Source organism: Telopea speciosissima, unplaced genomic scaffold (assembly GCF_018873765.1).
Source record: "Telopea speciosissima isolate NSW1024214 ecotype Mountain lineage unplaced genomic scaffold, Tspe_v1 Tspe_v1.0502, whole genome shotgun sequence".
Classification (NCBI taxonomy): Eukaryota; Viridiplantae; Streptophyta; class Magnoliopsida; order Proteales; family Proteaceae; genus Telopea; species Telopea speciosissima.
In genome coordinates, this window is record NW_025317838.1 from 1 (window position 1) to 22,540 (window position 22,540).

General features: G+C 38.3%; 2 protein-coding genes across 3 annotated transcripts; one reads left to right on the top strand and one right to left on the bottom strand.

The window, feature by feature from the left end:
* Window positions 1–1,722: 1,722 nt before the first annotated feature.
* Window positions 1,723–3,173, top strand: LOC122648137 (F-box/kelch-repeat protein At2g44130-like). Its single transcript, XM_043841389.1, has 2 exons — window positions 1,723–2,945; window positions 3,136–3,173. The coding sequence occupies exon 1, from the start codon at window positions 1,935–1,937 to the stop codon at window positions 2,943–2,945; it is 1,011 nt and encodes a 336-aa protein (XP_043697324.1). The 5' UTR covers window positions 1,723–1,934; the 3' UTR covers window positions 3,136–3,173.
* Window positions 3,174–15,640: 12,467 nt separating this feature from the next.
* Window positions 15,641–21,667, bottom strand: LOC122648136 (probable CoA ligase CCL12). Of its 2 annotated transcripts, XM_043841387.1 has the most exons (13): window positions 21,490–21,651; window positions 21,139–21,398; window positions 20,608–20,809; window positions 19,299–19,339; window positions 18,924–19,052; window positions 17,627–17,700; window positions 17,315–17,535; window positions 17,139–17,233; window positions 16,846–17,062; window positions 16,631–16,756; window positions 16,342–16,440; window positions 16,036–16,242; window positions 15,641–15,929 (listed from the first exon to the last, which is right to left on the bottom strand). In XM_043841387.1, exons 1-13 carry the CDS (start codon window positions 21,637–21,639, stop codon window positions 15,816–15,818), a joined length of 1,935 nt encoding a protein of 644 aa, XP_043697322.1. In that variant the 5' UTR covers window positions 21,640–21,651; the 3' UTR covers window positions 15,641–15,815. The 2 variants fall into 2 exon arrangements, with proteins under 2 accessions (XP_043697322.1, XP_043697323.1); XM_043841388.1 differs by lacking the exon at window positions 16,342–16,440 and having other exon boundaries at window positions 21,490–21,667.
* Between the last annotated feature and the right edge of the window lie 873 nt (window positions 21,668–22,540).

Here is a 22,540-nt window from a genome sequence, read left to right on the forward strand (position 1 = left end):
ATACTTTCCTTCTTTATCATTATTAAATAAGAAAAAGCTTATTTGAGTAAGTTTTTCAATCTCTTTTTTTATTAAAAAAAATTTGTGCAAAGTATTGATTAAAATTAAAAAATAAAAGACATATTTCGACGCTAGGGTTCTTGGTAACCACCAAAAAAGGCCTTCCCATGTGGTCCAAAACTTGACACGTAACTAGGATCTAAAATCTATGTATAAGTAAACCAAAAAGGTCTAATGCTTGCATATCAAATTCAAGCTAGCTAGCTAGCTAGCTAGAGATCAAATGACATAATTGCTTATCAAAAAAAAAAAACAATGACAATTTTAATTTGGTAAGGATCAAATGACATACTAAAGCACAAAAATATGACAAATTCATTCCAGATCATGCCTTATTTATCATGTGGTGAAAATTAACACATCATCTTTCTACGTCGCACAATTGTGTAAGATATGATGTATCCTTTCAATCCTTTAGTTGTGAAAAGAACCCTCTCTCAATATATATATATATAATTTCACCAATTTTGGTCTGTGACTTCTTTAGCACAAAATAAGAAATGGTTTCTCTAATGTATAAATGGTTGAGAATTGACGTTCTCATCCTCCATGGTAAATTCATCAATCTGATTCTAAGTTTGGATTTTAATTTTAATTTAATTAAGGAGTAGGCCTATTTATTTTTTATTCTTGAACCGATAGTTCTGGGGTTGACTTCGTCCTCTCAAATTGTTTCTCATTATTAAAAAAAAATGTAACAAAGATAAAATGCCAACTTGTTTTCTAACCTTATTAAAAATAACTCTTATTGGACCACCATAGCTTATGGGACTTTTTAAATTATAAACTTGTTTTTAAAAACTATTTTCAAATTTACACTAACTTTCTAAGTACATAATATCGCTCAAACTATGATCCCCAACCTACTCATACAACATCAACTCTCTCTCTTCAATTTCTCAATAGCGATTTCACCATTTCTGACCTGTGCTATATAAATTATTTTACCATAAATTAAGAAACGATTTCTCCAAGACATAAATGGTTCGAATTGAAATTTTAATTTAAGAAGTAAGCCTATTTATTTCTGGTTCTTGAACCTGTGGTTCTAAAGTATACCCTTTTCTCTCAAACTATTTCTCATTATTTAGAAAGAAAATGTAACAAAGATAAAATATGAACTCCTTTTCTCACATTTAAAATTGTCCTATAAGGACCACCATATGCAGCTCATGGGACTATTTTTAAATCATAAACTAAATTTTAAAAGCCATTTTCCAATTTACCCTAACCTGTGGGCATCTTTCGCTTTCCTTCTAGAACTCACTGTTTTTGGTTCTATCTAGCTAGTGTTACAACTCTATCTCTTTGCTCTAGAATCGAAAGCAAAGAACACAAGGATCAAGACAAGAACATTCCAACTCATCAAGACCTAAAAGTTTATCTTTTTATCCATCCACGTGGCGCTTTCCACATGATTTTGATCTATCAATCAGCCCATCTTGCCAAAACGGGACCCACAAACATTGCTTGGCCTCCTTGTGGGCCCATTAGCCTTAAACCCTTATCGGCTTTTCCTCTCAAACCACCAGTCAAACACTTTGAGTGCAATCCTTTCTCTTTCTTTTTTTCTTTCTAGATAGTTTTCAACCCGTAATAGAAATTTACACCCCGGACCACAAGAGAAGCCCCATTTGTGACACTTGATTGAAACCCTAAGCAATTGTGTCTACTCAGCCAGCCGTCCAACCCTAGAGCTCCAAGTGGCAGTAGAAGATTGTGGCTAATCGATCGTGATCTGCTCTCTAACTGTTTGTATAAATACCCAACTGAGATGCCACCACCTCTTCATATCCTACCTCTCAAATAGCCAAAGAGAGACGCAGTCACGCAGATCATTCTTTTTGAGTTTTCGATAACGGAAAGAAGAAAAGATGGAGTTGATTCCAGGTCTACCCGAAGAAATTGGTCTTGAGTGCTTGACTCGGTTGCCGTACACGGCGCACCAAGTCGCCGTCCAAGTTTGCAGTCGATGGCGAGAGCTGCTCAAAAGCCCGGCATTTTACCAGCTGAGGAAACAAACTGGGAATACCCACAAGGTGGCTTGCTTGGTTCAGTCTCTCCCTGCCATCAGCGACGGGCGGAAACCTGCTGGGCCGCCACCTTACGGGATAGCCGTGTTCGACCCGCTAAGTCGGAGTTGGGAGCGATTGGAAGCTATTCCAAGTTACCCAGATGGGCTGCCGCTATTCTGTCGAATATCGAGCGTGGAGGGGAAACTCGTTCTTATGGGTGGATGGGACCCGGCGAGTTGGGACCCTGTGAAGGACGTATTCGTCTATGATTTCACATCTCGGAAATGGAGAAAAGGCAAAGACATGCCTTCGAAGCGGTCTTTCTTTGCGGCAGGTGCGGTGGAAGGAAGGGTGTTTGTGGCGGGCGGCCATGACGAGAGCAAGAATGCGATGAAGTCGGCATGGGCGTACGATGTGAGACGAGACGAGTGGGAGGAGTTGTGTTCCATGAGCGAAGAACGAGACGAATGCGAAGGTGTGGTGGTGGGGAACGAGTTTTGGGTAGTGAGCGGGTATGGGACAGAGCATCAGGGGAGGTTTGTGAGGAGCGCAGAGGTTTTCGAACTCGGATTGAATCGGTGGCGCCTAGTGGAGGAGGCGTGGGTGGCGGATCGATGCCCCAGGGGGTGTGTTGATGTGGGCAAAGACGGGAAGTTGATTTGCTGGGCTGATGCGGATGCAGCAGTTGGAGCAGGGGCATGCGCAGTGGGACTGGGAGAGAGAACCCTTGTGGCCGGCTCGGCTCACCTTGATGCAACCCAAGGGGTCTTCTTGGTAGAGAATGGAGGGCAAAACAATAAATTTCAGAAGATTGATATACCCGATCAGTTTTCTGGATTTATTCACTCAGGTTGTTGTGTTGAGATTTAAGTCTCTAACCACACTTGGAAGGCTCTCCCTGCCTCCTCTGTTCATACTTCTTAATCATCTCTCTCTCTCTCTCAGGTTGTTTTGTGGAGATTTAAGAGTTTAAACCACACTTGTGAGATGCTCCCTGCTCTCTGTTTTTTACTTCATAATCACCTCTCTCTCTCTCTGTCAAGTTGTTGTGGAGATTTAGGAGTCTAACCTCACTTGTGAGGTGCTCTGTTTTTACTTCTTAATCATTTCTCTCTCTCTCTCTCTCTCTCTCTCTCTCTCTCGTATTAGCTATTGTAAAAGTTGAGGTAGTAAAGTTTTTTTCAGGAATTTTTTTTGAAATCTAGCTTGATGTGAACCATTGGAATGAAATCAACTTTTCTTTTTAAAGTTTCACACTTTTGCTACATAAATCATGGGAGAGGGTGGGGGAACATGCCAATATGGGTATGAATCATTTATATGGAACAAACATGATTTAAAAGGAAAGAGAGTGTCAATGTGAATCCTATAACTTAGGGACACCTTTCTCTCTGTGGAGTGCAGGGGCCACGTGCATGTGACAGCCAATGAGAACGTACTGACCTTTCAGGGCAGAATTTCTGCATTTCATGAGGGTTGGGACAGTCATTTTACCCTCCACTGTGTCTGGGCATGGCAAGAAGTGACAGAATTTGCACCATACTTCCGCTTCCTATGCTTTTTTTCCCTTATGCCATTTTATCTTTTTACTCATACAAGATTTTTTCTCAGTGAATTTAAATGCATCTATGGGGTCAGAAAAAAGAAGTTATAATTCTTTCAAAATCAGATATTCCTTTCTCTAAATGATGTTAAAATTTTTTGGGAACAACTAGAACTGTGGAATGTGTGATAATGTGTAATGATGCTCAAAGGAAATCAGTTAACCTCAGCCCCCCAAAACACTTCATCTCATCCATAATCTATGATTCTGGTAATCAAATACGCACTCAAGAGGAATTTTATGCTGAGGAAGTGAGGAGGTACTAAATAACTCACGCATGTCTCATTTTTAGGTATTGGGTCCTACTTTTGCATTCACCAATCCGATAGACTTTTTTTATTTTTTTAATAACCGTTTGCATTTTATTTATGAGAAAGGGATCTACAGGGCAGCCAATTCTAGGTGTTTTGGGACCAGATCGTTGGGTTTCAAATCTATAGGGAACCCCGATTTCGGGTTTGAATTCCTTATTTATATTAACATCTTATACGTCAAGTCAATAATAAACAATAAAACAATATATTAATTAATAAGAACATAAAATAAAAGACGATAGAGATGTACTTCCTTATCCGCTTAATTAGGAAGATTGTGAAAATCTTAAATGAAATTTGAATAAAGTTTTGAAAGGCAAGGTTTTGTACTAGACATCTTTCCCCCTCTTTCTCTTTCTCTTTCTCTTTGTCTTTCTCATTTGTCTAGACATGTAAATGGGTAGCATGTTATTTGGTCCACTTTCTTGGAGTTATAAAATTAATTTTAATTTACTATGAATTATGGAGTTTCAAAAACTCAGATTCTATTAAACCAAAACTTGGGGTTCCAGATGTGTAGCTTATTTTCTGCCTTATTCATTCAAGGAATGCTAGTCTTGCATAACAACTTTTCTTCTTGGTTCTTTAGGAGGGATTAATACGCAGATAAAATATACTGATATCTTACACGCCAAGTTAATAGAGAGAAAGCATTTTGATTCGCGTCGATTAATCATATAAGGGACTCATATAGTTAACAAGAGAAGAGTAAATAGAATGCAATGATTGTTAGAGGGCATGTAATGTGGGTAGCAAGTCTTTCGTTTTCCCATATGTCTATATTGGGGTAAGATGTCTTGTATTTTGTCATTTCCGAAGAGTTATAGGCCTAGAGGTCTGGAGACCCAACTATAATTTCTCTTTTAGTAAATTACATGTTTAGGGTTCCATGAGAAATGTGTAGTGAGGGTTCTTTCTCTATAATCAATTTAAGAGAGGTGTAAGGACGAGCGATTATAACCCTATTCTCCATTGATAGTGAAACAGATCCCATCTCACCATGAATTTAGGTAATCTTGTTGAATCACATAAATCTGTGTGATTGTTTTTTTTTTGCGATTTTCATTCTTTACTGCATCGTTTTAGGTTCACATTTTTGTCTACAATCTATTAGGAAGAAGAAGAGCTAAGAAGATAATACCAAGTATTCTTCCACCAACGATGATTGACGTTATAATTGGACTTAGTGTTTATCATTAACTCTCACCCTTTATTATTCAGGGTTTGAAATACCCTTATCTAATCCGGTAAAAGGATGAAATGGATGGTGGTGAAGAGATTCTCTCTTCTTCTCCATGGATGGAGAAAAACTGAGTCGAAGAAGAAAAATGTTAGTGTAAGCTTGTAAATGCGTAGTGTCGCACGCCTTCATAGATGCTTAACATACTTTAGTCATCTTCCTAAAATATTTCCATGACAAACTATAGGTGGTACAGGGAAGATTCTTATTGCTCTACCGCAATCATGCACTTCACTTTCACACCTAGATAAAGGCCAACTATAAAAGTGTAAAGCGTTTCTAGAAGACTATAACTGCGTTATGATTCTATCTGTTTTAAGTTAATTGTATCCATGGTTTTAAGAATTGTTATCAGATCTGTCATGACCATATTGACACCGGATTGATTTGGATCGATCGATACGATAGGAATATATTCTTCTAGGGTTGGGGATTGCTGTCAGGTTGTGTGGCCCTTGCATCAGTGTGGGGACCAATAAGAGCACACATTAGGGCATCAATAATGGCATGATTTTGGCATTTCACGGGGTGGAGCTGTCATTTTGACTCCTTCTATGAGAAAGAGAATGTCATCCGGTCGCACAGTGCACACCGCTCCTGTGCTCAGACATAGGAGTGTGCAAAATGACCACCGCACCCCTAATCATTTCCATCTTTTCAAGGGGGTGTGGCGGTCATTACATGCACCCATATGTCAGGGTGTAGAGGCGGCGTGTGTTGCGTGACCGGGTGGTGTTCTTTCTCCCAAAAAAAAAAAATATTGTTTTGATCTGGAATCCAACTGATCGAAAATTATCCTCTCCAATTCCCTATAGTTTGGCAATGCAGCAGTGCTAGTGTGGACGTCCGACACATGGCAGCTTGGGCATCCAATGGTCTGAGCTCATTGATTATGTTGAGTTTAGACTGTTGGATGTTCGAGCTGTCACGTTTCAAGCATCCACACTAGCATTGCTGCACTGCCGAGCTATAGGGAATTGTTGAGGATAGTAATCTTCCGATCGACACCCTCATCGGTACCGAAAAACTAAATCCATGAACTTATCAATTTAATTTTCCAGTCATAATGATTTGATGCTATGATTAAACTCTTGACAAAATTAGGTTCCTTAAAGAAAGGGAAAATAAAAGGAGCTTTTTTTATTGATATATTTATTAGAATCATCTACTTTTAGCAAATGGGCAAGGGGTAGGCGTACCCCAGCCCAAACTAAATGGGCCAGTTTCTGTCAGGTAACATGCCCCTACTAGACAAGGTTACAGGTGTTGGTCTCTGTCGATATCTACAGATCGAACCATATCAGATCAGCATCTAGCGTAATTCAAAAAATGGATCACTTTTTGGTTGACAAAATCGATTCGATATGTATTGACCGATATGACCAATACAATACCGATATCTTGAATCATGCTCTAAGTGTATCAAATTCCAGCCTAAATCGGTTGGGCTTGGATGGACCAAAACAATCGAAAAAATGAACCAAACCGAATGCTTATAGCTTCAAATTCGATTAATTTGAAAATTTTAGAAAACGAAACCGGAGCAAACCTGATAAAAGTGTCATTTTTCTTTTTGCATGTTTTATATATGCATAAAAAACTAAAAAGCGAACTGTCAAAAACCCGATAGAGGACCGATAAAATTTGATACAACCAACCCGATAGCAACCTGAAACTGATTACCTTAACGGCTCAGCTTCAGTTTGGACCAATATCAGACTGAAATTGATTCAGCCAGATCGAAACCAGATTGAACCGACCAATTAACACCCCTGACCCTCAGCGTCTAAAATTTGGAATTGATTGAACCTGCCGATTCAACTGGGATAACTCTGATTAATCCCAACTCCAGATGAGTCTCGCCGATTCTGATCAAGTCCGACCACTCCGAAACATTTTAACTCGAAATCAATTGAAACCAAACATGAACCTAATTCCTAGTTTCTAAACCGTGGGTGGGTTGGATAGGTTAGGACTTGGGTTTACTAGCCCATTGTATTAATATGTAATCAAGCTCAACCCATTTAATAATTGGACTATGGCCCAATTTCAAAAATTGGGGCCCAAATTTGTCAATTGGGCTCCAATTCACAAGGACAAGACTACTCTCTTGATGGCTACAGCCAAACTAATATGTACTAACCTAATGCAGAGTGGGAGCCTTTCAATCAAGGACTACGTTGGGTAGGTCCTATATGTGGACCTTTCAATAATGTTCTATTTGCTCTTTCTCTACTCATTTTAAGTTGAATTGTCTCAATGAGATGCTTGTATGGTCCTCTATTACATGGACTAACATAGCGTTGAAACAAGATCGGGTTGGGTCAGGCTTTTTAAAACCCCAACCAAACCTTGAGTCCCCTTAGTTGGGCCCAGGCCCAGTCCGGTCCTGACTCAGGGCTTTCAAAATTCAACCCTGACTTGTCCTCAAAGACAGGCCGGGCTGACCTTGATTGGCCTCGACCATGGGTGGGGGGGAAGAAGATGCAAGGGATGGACCAGGTCAAGAAGAAGAAGAAGGTAGGGCAGGACTGGGGGCAACCAAGGCCTCAACCTTGGCCCGGCCTAGCCCTGACCCATCCTCAGGGCCATGGTATTTCAGCCTAGGCCAGTTTGGGCTCAAGGTGGTCTCACGCCGACATGACCAAACTTGCACCCCTAAACTAAGTAGTAACTAACACATGTATTGCCATGTGGTAAATAGTGAAATATTATACTTAATTATATAAAGTGACGTGGAAATAAACAAATTATATTTAAGCACTGTGAGGCCCGGCTAGGCCCAATCGAGCCTGACTGGTTGACACCCCTAGTCTCATTCATGGTAAATTGGGATGTAAGGAAACTGAACCCTTGGTCTCATTCATGGTAAATTTGTACTGTTACTAACCATCGCATGTATGATCCCATTTGATTACAAGGGAAATTAAAAGGAAGAGAAATGAAAAAATTTTAAATCTAAAAAAGAAACTTTTTATTGATTATTTATCAAATAGTGAGTAGAATTTTAGGCATTGTTTGGGATGCATTCTTGGAATGCAATATTTTAAGCCAATTTCACATTCTCGGAGATAAAAATAGTTATTTTTATTATCTGAAAATACAAAGTCGACGTGAAATGCATTCCAAAAATGTATAGCAAACCTTAATATAGAAAAAGAAAAACTTAGATTTGAGCCCTACTAGACACTACCTGATAAGTTGATGGGACTTTAACGTGGAAGCAAGTAAATTGAGTGGACATATCAACTCACTATAACAAAGGGAATATTCGAATACAGATATGTTTAGTAGAGAGAAAAATCTAAAGCTTTTCTTTTCTTTTATTTTAGAATCATTAATTAGGTAAGTAACGCCAATAGAGATGCAGCCAAATTAGATTGATTCTTGGCTTTGCTGATTGCATGGGTTTGGGTTTGTCCTTCTCTCTCTCTCTCTCTCTCAAAAATCAAAAAATAAAAATAAATAATAAATGATTCCTGGCTATTAAATGGGCTTATCCACTCTCTATCTCTCTCATAAAAAAAATAAAAATAAATAAATAGATTGATTCTTGGCTATTAAATGGGCTTATCCACTTTGATGGGCTTATCCTTTCTGATATGAGTTTAAAAGAACTCAATCTCATAAATCGGCATATAAGGTGAGAGAACCCAAGAGCTTATCAATCTATATCAAGTTTTTTATACAATTGATGTGGGATAAATGTGATCGTAATATTCCACCACACTTCGTAGGTCCGATGTCCACGCGGATTGACTTTGTACTAGCTACTAATCTCGATTAATTATTACCATACCGACGTCACCATCGAAATCGCACGATTGCTCCTGAGAGATGTGGTGCTAGCTTCGATCACTCTGCGATACGAGCTGGAAGAACTCAACCCCATAAACCGACTTACAAGATGAGGGAACCTAAGAACTTATCAATCCACATCAAATTTCTCATACAATCGATGTGAGATAAATGTGATCGTAACACACTCTCTCTCTCTCTCTCTCTCTCTCACACACACACACACACACACACACACACACACAAAAAAAGACTAATTCCTAGCCATAAAATGGGCTTATCCACTGTCTCTCTCTCTCTGTCTATATGTGTGTGTTTGTGTGTGTCAAATTAGATTGATTCTTGGCTTATTGTATGGGTCTCTCCCTCTCTATTAGATTGATTTCTAGCTTATCGCATGGGTTTGTCCTCTCTCTCTCTCTCTCTCTCTCTCAAATTAGATTGATTCCTGGCTTGTTGCAAGGGATTGTCCATTCTCTCTCTCTCTCTCTCTCACACACACACACACGCACAAATTAGATTGATTTCTGACTTATTTGTGTGTTTAAAATTAGATTGATTCCTGTCTTAATGCATGGGTTTTTGTCCATTCTCTCTATTGGTCTGTGAAGTCTTAATCCACGCAACCTACTTTGTGTGGTTAATTGTTGTAAGAGTTTAGTAGGTGCCACCCCATCCTTACCTAGCGATTAGCAGCAGATATATATATGCAATGGAGAGCTAGCCATTTGAAGGATAGGGAAAAATAAAAAATGGTCCTAACTCATGCACGGATGATGGAATGATAGAGATAGGATTAGGATCTACTTTTATACAATATTGTAAAAATTTAACCCTAAAAATCAATCCACTTATGGTAAGTTGACACGTGGTAAGGCTCGAACGAGGACTCCTGTTATATAGATACATTAAGTCAATTGGACGTGCCCTCTTCTCACAGAAAGGTCTAGGTGCGCGCCTCTAGCTTCTCTCAGAAAGGTTTGAACGCACCACCCTCAAGTGGACAAACCCAGACACTCCACCACCATACTAATAAGTCAAATTCATGTGAAACTCAAGGAAAACTCTATAAACAACATTAACCACTATTCCATTAGCTACTGCTCTCTTATCAGAGAGTCCTCAATGGAGTCCAGCTTCGTCCCTCTCTTATGTTCATTCCCTGATTTCAAGTGTACAGGTCTCTCAATAACAAGTCATCCATTCATATTTAAACGACAACAAGAAACTCACAATCATATGAAGAAACAAAAGACTTTAAGACTAACCGATGTGAAACTATTCTCCTGACACAACCAAAGAAAATCCAATTTATCTGGACTTGATTATGCTCTTTCTCCTAAATCAGGAATCCAATTCATACATTGAATTTAGGTAGGCTTCTAGCTAGGGGGTTGTTGAAATTGTGTATTCAATAACTAATTTTGCTTTTGGTATTTGTTAGGACTTAGGAAGGTGGAGCTCTTTGGTGTAATAATTTTCCTCCTTGAACCATGGATTTTGTATCAATTTAATAATATGAAGATTTCTAAGTTATCTATCATAGGCTTTTATTTAATATTATTTCTATTTTTCAAAAATACTCATTCTTGTATTCTGCCTCTAAAGCTACTCGTGCATTTGTGCAGAATCTGGACCATTGCTATCCTCTTGTTCAAATTTTGAGCCGTTTTTTACGTGCCGTATCAAATTAAAAAAAAAAATGGTATTCCTATTCAATTAACAAAACATCGGAATGGCATCCTTAAAAAAGTTCATGCATAAAATGGTGTTCAAAAATAATTTTAAAATGACTTATCATCATGTCATTATCAAAACTTGTGATTACTCTATACATTTTTGGAGCATGAAATGGTAGTATTTACCATCTTTTGTTTTTGTAAAGTATTTACCGTCAAATTGGACAAAAAAGTATATTATATTAAAAAGGTAAAAAAATAAAATTACAAATCATTTGACACATTAAGGGATGTCAATAAAAAAATCCCTTTAATTAACTATGTTGTGGACTGTTATAGATAGTCATCTAATGCTGACTTTTATTATATGACCGAGTTTTCCTTTAGCCACGGTGAATGGGAATCCACGCTGCAAGATGAAGGATGGGCGCGGGATGGCAAGAGGGTATCATGAGGGTTTGGGACTTATACTAAAACCCTATAGGGGTTTGTGAACCTTCACCGTGAAATGAAGGAAAACTTTCTCCTTTATTATTTGATCGACGTTGGTCTTTCTTCCTTCTCTTCTTCCCTCTCCCTCATTTGTATTTTCCCCTTTGGTATTACACTCTCTCTCTCCATCTCCAGCCCAAATACTCCTCTATTATCCTCTCCGGTTCCTTGCTTGGTACAGTTGTCCAGTTCATCTCATAGGGGGCCGGAAGTGACGATCTAACCCCCTGCCCAAACACATTGTCCGAATGAGGTTAAGCCGTCATTTCCGTCTTCCTATGAGAGGAACTGAACAACTGTACCGGGTACGAAGCTGGACAGGATAAAAAATCTCTCTCTTCCTCATTCTCCATCGCATCCCTCTTTCACTGTATCTCTCTTTTAACTATCCCTCTCTTCCTCTCTCCATTTTTGGCATCAATCTCCCTCCCATGATTGTGGTCTAGAATTGGTTTTTTATTGGTTATTCAATTTACACCCATCAGTCTATGCAGCTTGGGACCGAACCGACTGATTATCTTCACTTTTCAAAAACCTTGAGTTAAGCCAACCCACTAATTAAATAGTTGGTCGGTTTCAGGTTTATTCAATTAGTTTCGATTTTGGTTTCTGACTATGGTTCATCTTTGGAGCTTGGAGGGAAGTCTTATGATTTGTCGGGGTTTTTAACCTATTCAAGCTCTTTGCACTGGTGCCCCCTACCAAAACCCTTACGAGTTATGACACTAGATAACATGGTGTCATTGAGATTGGAGGTTTTATCCCTACCCGAGCGGGGGTAAGATGGTTTTTGCACGCCTCGTTGTGTGTAGGGTACACACAGAAGTAGGGACAGACGGAAGTAAAAGATATCGATTCTTGAGATTGTAACTATATTGATTTTGTGTACGGTGTACCATACAATGATGGCATTAACTCTTGTATGACCTATATAAGATGGTGACAACTAAAGAGAATATTTCTTAGATTTAATTTTTCGTTCTCACATTGAAAATCTCTTCTCCACTGGTGGTATGACCTTGTGATTGAACTTCTATGTCATCATTAATTCTCATCCTCTACTGTAAAGAGTCAAAAATACTTTTCTCATGTTAATCAAGGGTTCAAATTTCAACAGTGAGGAGATCCTCTCCCTACCCAATCCATATCGCTTTAATAAAAGCTTCGCAAAAATTACATTTGTTTGCTTATCTAAAAAAAGAATAAGCGAACACAAAAATCTATGCAAATGATGAAGTCATATTGATATTCATGCGTGAACACCCCGCATTAAAAATGCCGAATAAAGGACCAACCATTCTCATGCCTGAATCTCTTCCTCTAAAATTTAGATATTCTTAGTATAAATGGATCTTTATATAAACAAAAGGAAAAAGAAAGGCACACGACCACTGAAATATCGGATTAAAATCCTCTCCAATTTCATAAAAGTGCAGTGCAGTTCGGGGTTGAGAGCTCGAGTCGTGAAAGATGCTAAATCCAACTGCGTCAAGCTCGAGAAAAAAAAAAATTTTTTTTGATCAATCGAGCTGGACACCATTAGATATAGCATCTTCCACGTGTCGAACTCTCAGTCCCGAACTACACCGGAATGTACTTTTAGGAAATTGGAGAAGATTCTTTTTTTTGGAAATATCCACCCTCACATTTTCTCCTCTCTTCAATTCAATGTTGTGGGTTCCTTTAAAGGACCATTTGTGACCCATGGATAGTGACATATATGATTTCAGTATAAATGGGCAGCATGCTCATCCCTCTCTTCAATTCAATATTGTGGGTCCCTTTATTGTCCATTTTTTTTGTTTCGAGAAAGCTCTTCTAAGTAATCTCACAAAATATCTATAAGTCTCTCATAAAAAGTCAAAACACATGAGAATACAAAAACAATGAAGAACACAAGCCAGAGTACAATGTATCTTATTAGCTATTACCTATGCATTGAGTCATAGTGATTGTTTGCTGATAGAGAAGAGAGTGTGTTATGACATATTCCCTCCCCCAAATATAGTTGAAGTTACATATATTATTAGTACATAGTTACTAGAAAGAGATGTAGAGTTTGGATTTGGATTTTGGTCTCTAGAGAGAGAAACATAGTGGAGTGTTTAGTGAAGAAACCAACCCACACCTTGTTTCCTCATGTTTATATAAAGAGGTAAGAGTAAGACCAAACTTCTAAGAGCCCAGTTCTGGGCTTCATCACACAGAGAGAGAGAGAGAGAGAGAGAGAGATAGAGATGAGGGAGGGCTGCGACGAAGGAAGGAGGTCGGTATCATCTTCATCTTGGAAAGGGATGAACGACGGAGGAGGAGAAGGAGGAGGAGGAATGAGGAAACGGTGTCTAACAATGGTGAAGCAGCAGAAGACGAGGTTCTACATACTACGTCGATGCATTACCATTCTTATCTGCTGGCACTTCCACGCCGTTCATGATTGACCCATTGTCATCTTCAACTGAATACTCCAATACAATTTATCCTTGTTTATGCTCCTTCTCGTTGCAAGTAAAGGGAAGGGTAGAAAACTGAAATAAGTTCTAAAAAGAAAAAGGAAAGTTTTGTAATCATGATTGTATTTGTTTACCTAAAACTCTTATCATATTTGATAATTAAACTTTGAATATGTAATCGAAGGGATTTGATTGCTAGGTAATTAAAGTTTAATAACCAAATATGGATCACTTTGGAGTTATTTATACTATCATCATATGAAGTAATGAATACAAAAGTTTTTGTTTTAGTATTGATTTGATTTCACTTTCCTTCCCTTTATTTCCCCCCGCAACTATTGGGAACCTTATTATGTTCTCCAATCCAATTCATTCCATGTTTTCTCCTTTGAGTTCTCGTGGAATTAATTATTCGGATTGTTATTGCATAGTCAAAATGGATAGTTGAGTTAATCTAATATGGTAAACACCAAAAGTATTAGAAGTTCTCTCTCTGATTCTTGTTCTTCAGCTGGATATACATAATTACTAATTTAAATATAGGATCATGACATGTTATTAACCAATTGACTCAACTTGAAAACTGAAAAGTGGGGTCACCAAAAGTTTGGTGTTTCTTGTTGTCACCAAAGTGGTGAACCCCTTATCTTATTCTTAGAAGGTTTTTTAAGTCAAGGGTAAAAATAATTTTTTTACCATTATGTCCATTTTTTTCCATCTCCCAATGACTTATCCAAGTCAACCTTTGATTTGCTTGATATTTATTTTTCCTTTAATTAAGTGATTGGAAAGTTGTTTTACTTATTTATTTATTTATGAATTAATGCTGTATTACAAAATAACCTCCAACTGTTTTTTCTTTTAATTGGTATTCTATTGTGGGTGGGGAGGGGGAGGGGGAGGGGGAGGTGAGAACTAAGAGGCTCAAACCTGATACCTCATAGTAGGATGGGTTTTTACACACCAGTCTATCAACTGCGTTAGGCAGTTATTCTCAGCAGTAGTGTTTGTTTTCCAGAGGATAGTTGTATTGAATTGGTGGGGAAATTTGTTTATGGAAAAAGTCTGGGCCCGCGTGCTGCCAGGGTGCCCACGCTGTGTCTGTCTCTCTCTCCCAACCCCTTGGAAAGGATCACCTTGTCCCAGACTCCCACCCCCATCGGGCCCCATGCCACCTGCCTATTGGTCTAGGCCGCCAGCAGCAGCGGTGTACCCTTCGCCTTCTGTTTATTATGTGGACAGAAGTTCAGAAAAATAAAATCTGGCCAGTCAGAAAAGAAAAGCAAATAATTACACATGTGACAAGGTTGAGGAGAGGAAAGATTAAGTTTTGTCTGAGAAAGGCTTGTTTTAATAGTATAGTATTGAGGTCCTAAACTTTTGACATTGCACATGCAATTGGGTTATTGAAACTATGAAATTGAATATTTAAGGTCATTTTCTCTACATTCTTTCCCGTGCTAGGCATAGGGTTAGGTTTCTACTAATTTGTTGGTATTTTCTTCTTAAAGTACTACACTTACACACTTACATTCAATGAGACAGCTTGGGTGAGCATCCTTAGGGAGAAATCTCTAACTGAGTCAGCTGTTTAATCTTCTATGTGGTAGCCCAGTTGGTGTTGAAATAGGCTGCGTTCGTAATGCACTCTCAGAATAGATTGTAGGTCTAGAATGTATTCTAAAGCGGAAAAAAAATAGAGAAGAACCTTGAGAATGCGTTCTAGACCCTGACCTAGAATTTATTCTAAAGCGAAAAAAATAGAGAACCTTGAGAATATGTTCTAGACCCTGAATCTATTTCAAGGATGCATACCAAACACAGCTTTAACGTCAGACAGCTACAATTTTAAACTTGGAAAGTTTCTCCTCCTCCAGGTTGAAACCATCTGCAAAAAGCCTGGATATATTGTTGAACAATCCGTCAACTAAAACTTCTTACAAAATGGGAACTTCAATTCATGCCTTTATTTGATTTTTATAACTCTACTACCAAGCTTAAATCATCAGTAATTATACAAAAGCAGAAAATAGTTGCAGTATACCTATGGAACCGAGGATTACAATTCTGATTTTTGCTTCCTTGTCTGTTCCCCGCATACTACATCTATCATAAAAACATAGGCAAACGGGGATTGACCACATGGGGAACATGATCATAACAGCTAAAGTCGACTGTGAGAGGCAAGTTCAGCTTTTATTTGGTCCCTTAGAACTCTCCTCAGTAACTTGTTTGAAGCAGTTCTTGGGAACTCCATGATAATCCTAACATGGCTCACCTGTCCATCATGAAAAGGTTTTATGTCGGGTAAGACGCTAATAGGTTTTATTGGCTAGAAACCATTGAAAGTAATATTCAAGAGGAACCAAACGAAGGGTGGATACCTTAAACAAGGGATTGAGGTTGCTTTGGATTGCTCTCGAGAATTTCATCTTCAACTGTTCTTGTGTACTACTATATCCTTTCTTTAACACCACAAACATGACCAATTGTTCTGGTCCCCCATTGACTGGTGCGACACTAATAGCAGCAGTCTCCAACACACTGTCATCAGCTCGGTCACACACACGTTCAATTTCAACTGAACTTGTCTGCATATTGAGAAACATAAACCAAATATTTTTGAGTTAGAAATTAAAATAAAAATGCTATCTCATTTGGGAGGGGAGGGGGAGAGGAAAATGTGATACCTTGATGCCACCAAGATTCATGGTGTCATCAGCCCTTCCCTGTACTAGAAAATAGCCACCAACAGTTCTCTTAAGTATATCTCCATGTCTTCTGAGGTGCTGCCAATAGGTACCAACTTAATTTGTTAAGAAACTTGTAAGTTGCAGTCTCATTGAGGAGCGTCATGTTGTAATGGAATTAGTGACTAAGAAATCAGAAGTAACTTTGGCAGTTATATGCACATATTTTAAGCCATCAGCTCAGAAAAGTCATAGCTAACCAGTCAGAAACGAAAAGTGAATGTCCTACCATTCCTTTGTACATTGGCATTCCTTTGAAGTAGACCTCCTCATTATTAGCATTGAGCAATCTATCAGTTGCTCCCATGTAGACTGGAAATAAAGCCACTTCTCCAACACAAGGTTGATCATCTGGCTGTAATGCAGGCAGGGACTTCAGGCATGTTTTCATACACAATATTCCTAGAACATTGAAAATGAAAATGAGGAATAACAGAGTCTCACATAAGGAACTCCATGTTCATCAAGGATGACAAAGCCAGTCGTCATTGATGCTGCACTAAACGCTCCAAAGGCTTGTGGTTGCAGAAAATTTCCTTGAATGTATGAAGATGCAAGCTCTGTACCTCCACAGCATTCGATGATAGGCCTGTAATAAGCCTTTGAAGAAAGCCATAGGTCATCATCAAAATTGGAGGCTTCTCCAGTAGAAGCAAATGACCTGCACAAAACATGGTTAATCATGTTTAGAATACATATGGATACACGAATGTAGCGATGTTGGTGCCAAAGATTACTTTATCTTTGTCCAATCCAGTCCTTCCATACACTGCGTACTCTTCCATGTTTTCACTAGGCTTGGGACTGTACCCAAGCAAGTCACACCTGCTTCCTGGACATCATAGAAAAAGGAGGTCAGATGATAAATCTCCCCAAACTGCATCATGTGGGGAAAATTCCTGCAAGTCCTTACTTGAACGAAATTACCAAAACCACGACCAAGAGGAGATCCATGATAGAGGGCTAGACTAGCACCAATGAGGAAGCACGAATATAATACAGTAGGTCCCATCACCCACCCTAGATTTGTTGGCCAGCAAAAGACATCCCCAGTTTTGATATTTATTTGTGCCCATGCATCAGCTGCAGATCGAATCGGAGAAAGTTGTGTCCATGGAATAGCCTTTGGTTCTCCTGTAAGCAATCAAAGAGAAGAGAAGCATTTCATAAAACACAGCAGCACAATACAAATAGAAGCAAATATGGATATAGATGAGTTGTATACCTGTGGTTCCAGATGAAAATAGAATATTTGTCACGGAATACATGGATTGATACACTGGAAAGTAATGATTCGGTCTGCAAAACAAAACTAATCAATTTGTAAGATTAAGTGGAATAGAATTAAAATTTCATGAATAAGAACAAAGTGTTGAAGTTCTCACATATTCATTAAGGGAAAAAATAAATTTTTTTGGGTGAATGGAAAATTAATTAAGAGAAAAAACAGAGTACAATGACAAATCCCAAAGGCAAGACGGAAGAGGGACTCCTTATCTAAGCACCAAAACATCTTATAAAAGATGATACATCAAAAGCCAGGTCGGGGATTGGGGAGAGATTAGAGGGAGGTCCCAACATGATGCAAGATGCCTATTTCTTAATGTGTTTGAGGTCGCCGAACGAATGGGAACTATAGTTTGTGTCTGATCGCAAAGGAAATGGCTTCCCAGATCTGTTCTATAGTACGCAACGAGGAGGTCCACTTTCTCCTATTTCTTTCCCACCAAATATGGTAAATCATGGCACTAAAGGCAAGTTTACCAATAATGTGAGTTATTGACTTACCACCATAATTTTTTTAAATCCACCACCATTCTCTCTGAAAGGGAGGAATAATTCGTTGTTGAGGCCAACACTTCCTAAGGATACCTTTCCAAACAAATCCAGAAAAAGAACAGGAAAAAAAAAGGTGATCTACATTTTCTTGGGAGTTCCAACATAGACAACAGTTTGGTATAGAAAGGTTTCTCTTAAGGAGGAACTCCTGAGTAGGAAGAGATTGAGTTAAAGCATGCCAAACTGTGAAACTATATCTAGGAATACACGAATTAAACCAGACAATCCTATACCAAGGTATTTTCTCGGATTTTGATCTAATCAATTCCAGGCAGAAGCAGAACTGAATTTGTTTGAAGAATTTGCATGCCATATTACTAAATTTCCACTCCCTCTTGGCCTCAATAGTGTGGAAGGGAGTCTAAACCAAACTTCAATTAAATTATTTGAAGTAGTAGGCCTAGGAGACCAAGTTCCATAATGGATAATGGAGAAGACCTCAGCCAACCTATTAGATCCATTATCGTATCTGATTTAGACTCCATACCTAGAAATGAGAACACCATCAGGATGCCAATTATCAAGCCATAGATAAGTATCATATACATATCAATGTTCGATCTAATGGTGTCTCTAACAAAATATCTATACTTAAGTATTTTCCTCCAAGCCCAAGAAGCATTAGGTGGGGCAAGTGGCAAAATAAATATTGTGGGCAATCCACTGCATGGAATTTGTATTACCTAGGAAGGTGGTCAACTCGTGAAAGAAAATCTTTCCATGACAAGTCATGCTTCCTTAGTTGAACAGCTACATCCTTTCCAATAGCAGGGATTACAATTGCTTTGCATGAACCCGCTTCAACAACCCGACTGCAAGGACAAATAAGATCAGAAATTATGTTACTACTATTACTGCACTATCATTTAAAATACAAGGTATAGAAAATAAAAAAGACGTAGATATGAAAATGTGAATTATACCACTACACATCATAGAAAAACCAGCAACGGCTGAAGATGAGGGTAGTTGTTTATGTATTAGATACACTCACATACACAAATCACATGTCATTTACTGCATTCAAACATCCAGCATTAAATAACAGTGACCTTTACCTATACAGAGGAAAATTTCTACCTCCTCTACGTATGAAGTCCTGAAAGAAAAATCAGGGAAAATATCATTTCAAAACCTCGTTTATAACCAAAAAATAATATAAATACAATGAAACCAATCAGTCAAAGGAAGTCAATCTATAACACGAACAAGATGAAGATGGTAGTGCATCTTCAGAAGAATAAACGAGTGTTGACAGTTAAATTAGTAAAATCGAAAATAAGGAAGCAGAAGAGAAAAAAGAATCTAAGGAAATAATGAGTGTTGCAGACATAAGAAAGTCAAATTTATGCATGACTCATTTATGAGAAGATTAAAGAAAAAATACCGAATGCAATGGCATAGAAACATATGTATATATACGTATGATGAGTATGGTTAGCTATCCATTCATAGGGAAGACTCTATCACATTACTTTGAATCTTCAGATTTAGGAGATTCACTTTTTTAAGTCACCAAACTGCCTTCAGCAGAGAAGAAGTAAACAGTACTAAGCTGTTAACCAGCAGCAGAGTCAACTTCCATGCATCAGAGAATTCCAAAAACTGTAGTTCAATGGGTGCATATAGTGCCATTTTTTTTTAAATAAGTTTTTGAAACACCCCCAAGTATATGGCGGAGTGACAAAGGATGCATAAATGAACATGATTACCTAATCTTTAGAGAGAAAAATAGGTAAGAGTTCATCAAAAGCAGCTATGCATGATTGATGTAATAATGTAATCAAACTTGATGAATGTTTCCACAGTTATTTTATAGGCCCATCTGCCGGCATTTTACTACTTGCATTAGCAATTCTATTATGATACAGAATTCCAGAATGAGTCAAATAGCCTTCACCCAAATTCTTCCTCAAAATCTCAAGTTATTTACAGAACAAAATGACATGCAAATTTGCCCTTAAGAATGTGAATCTAGGGGAAAGACAATGGATAGGAGATCCCATGTTTCTTTCCCACGGATGAAAATAAACTAAATTGAGTTGTTGCTACTTGGTAAGTCTAATCGACCAATCAACTTGTATCAAAGCATCCAAAATCATTTCTGCAGAGAAAACACAGCTGCAAGTTGAACTCCAGAGCCCCTCTTCTAGTATATTTAACCAATAGTAGTGCAACCACATCTCATTAAGAAAATAGTTGTGTTTGAGCTTTCATAAATTTAATATCAACTATGCCAATTACAGCAACTTTATCAGTTGTGCAGTTGAAGTAAAAGAAGAAGACCTTTTGCATGGTGAGTTACTTTCATGATTTAGGTTACCTCAGTTCTGATGTTTTTGGAATATCTAGCAAATGAAGAGATACCTGAGTAAAGATGCCTTTTGCATTGGACACACGCAAGCGGGTAGCAATTTCCTTTGATACAAAGCTATCTGCTATTGATACAACCACAAGTCCTGCAAGGATGATTGCCAAGTATACAGCAACTGCAGTGGCTGTCATTGGCATGTCAATCGCAATTGCATCACCCTTTGAGAACAATGTGTCCAATGCATTTGCCACCATCCTGAGAACCATTTTTTAAAACACATCAACATCATAAAAACAGAAGGATTGCTCTCTCCCCCTCCCCCCTGAAATTGGGAGCAGAGCATGTATTTTCATTTTTCATGCTAAGTAGAACTTTCTGAACACGGTTTCAAAGATCAATCTGGCTGATCAAACTGAGTTATCCAAAACCAATCACTTGCTGGTTTTCCTGGCTCAATTGAAGTCCCATTAACTGGAACTGGACCCCTTTCCAATTCATTGTCTGATCTGATTTAAAAATGGGTTCTTTTGAATCCAAAGGGTTTAAACTATAAAAATGAAAGAACATGTGAGTAAAAAGCATACATCACTTGTTCACGAAGTTCTCTTAGTGTCATACGGTTAACGGGAGCATCATCTGACCCTTCATCCCTCCATATGACAACCACATCTTCGTCCCGTTTTCTCGGAGAATTCATTGGTAACAGACAGGATTCAGCAATGTTCAAGACCGAACTCGGCAGCCATGTACCCCCATGCTTTGATTTGTCAGAGGTATCTAAGATACATCTCGGGCCTTCACGAAATGTAACAGAAAGCTCCTTCAAAACAAGTGACCAGTAGACCTGGTTCATTTGTTTCAAATTATTAATGCCAAACTTTTAGAATGCCAAAATACCACTCAGACATTATAGCGGAATAAGGTGGAACACTTACATCTGGGTGTTGTACAGTGAACTTCTGAAAGAGGCCAAAGCTTGTTATAGGATCCTGATACAATGACCCTAGAAGCTTTGGGCCATGAATTTCCATCAAACTCCCTAGATTTGTTTGTCTAGCCTGCAAGCTGGGAAATCGAACAATCATGAGACCATTGGAAATCAGGATTATTAATTTATTTCGGAGAAATGTTACCTGTGGGGAGTGTACTGCTGATTCCCAGATAGAGGGGGGACGACCTCCCCACTCCCCTTGAAAGGCAGAAATGAACACTGGCCAGATGCTTCCATGTGCACTCCCATTGACTCGCGCGTAGGGGCCATGCCCCTCCCCAACACACACAGAAACACTTCCCCATTTATTTATTATAAATGCTAATTGATAAATGACCGATTCATTCATGGGAGTGTCTGATTGATACACCTCTATAGGTGTATTTAGAACTTGACACCTTCTTTTAAGGGATTTTCTTATCGATACCCCTTTAGGTGTTCAATGATTTGTAACTTTACCTTTTTTAACCCTTTTAGTATAACACACCGTTTTTTTCAATGAGGGTAAATACTGTCATTTCTATGTATACTTGAAAACATGTGTAAGACAATGACAGCTTTTGATAATGACATAATGATGAGTCACTTTCAAATTATTTCTGAAAATTTTTTTATACCCCTAACCTAAAGAAACTTTTGGGAATAAGACAAGGGGCAATTAAATGAAAGTGTCAAGTTCGAAATACACCTATAGAAGTGTCATTTTGACACTCCCTTCTTTTAATTGCCCTTTGTCTTATTCTCAAAAGGTTTTTAAGATTGGAGTATAAAAGGATTTTCAAAAACAAACTGAAAGTGACCTGTCATTATGTCATTATCAAAAGTTGTCATTTTCACACATTTTTCAAGTACGCATATGAAATGGCACTATTAACCCCATTTGGGAGAAAAAAAAATTTGCCATACCAAAAGGGCAAAAAATCAAGGTTACAGATTATTTGACACCTTGAGGGGTGTCAATAACGCAATAAGAAAACCCCTTCATTCATAATAGA

Excerpts from the sequence above, each read along its gene's own strand:
- LOC122648137 (XM_043841389.1), top strand. The coding sequence starts at position 1,935 with ATGGAGTTGATTCCAGGTCTACCCGAAGAAATTGGTCTTGAGTGCTTG.
- LOC122648136 (XM_043841387.1), bottom strand. The coding sequence starts at position 21,639 with ATGATTGTTCGATTTCCCAGCTTGCAGGCTAGACAAACAAATCTAGGG. Across the intron at positions 21,399-21,489 it reads TCACTGTACAACACCCAGAT|GTCTACTGGTCACTTGTTTT; the intron begins GTAAGTGTTCCA and ends CAAATGAACCAG. Across the intron at positions 17,536-17,626 it reads ATTTTCATCTGGAACCACAG|GAGAACCAAAGGCTATTCCA; the intron begins GTATACAACTCA and ends GATTGCTTACAG.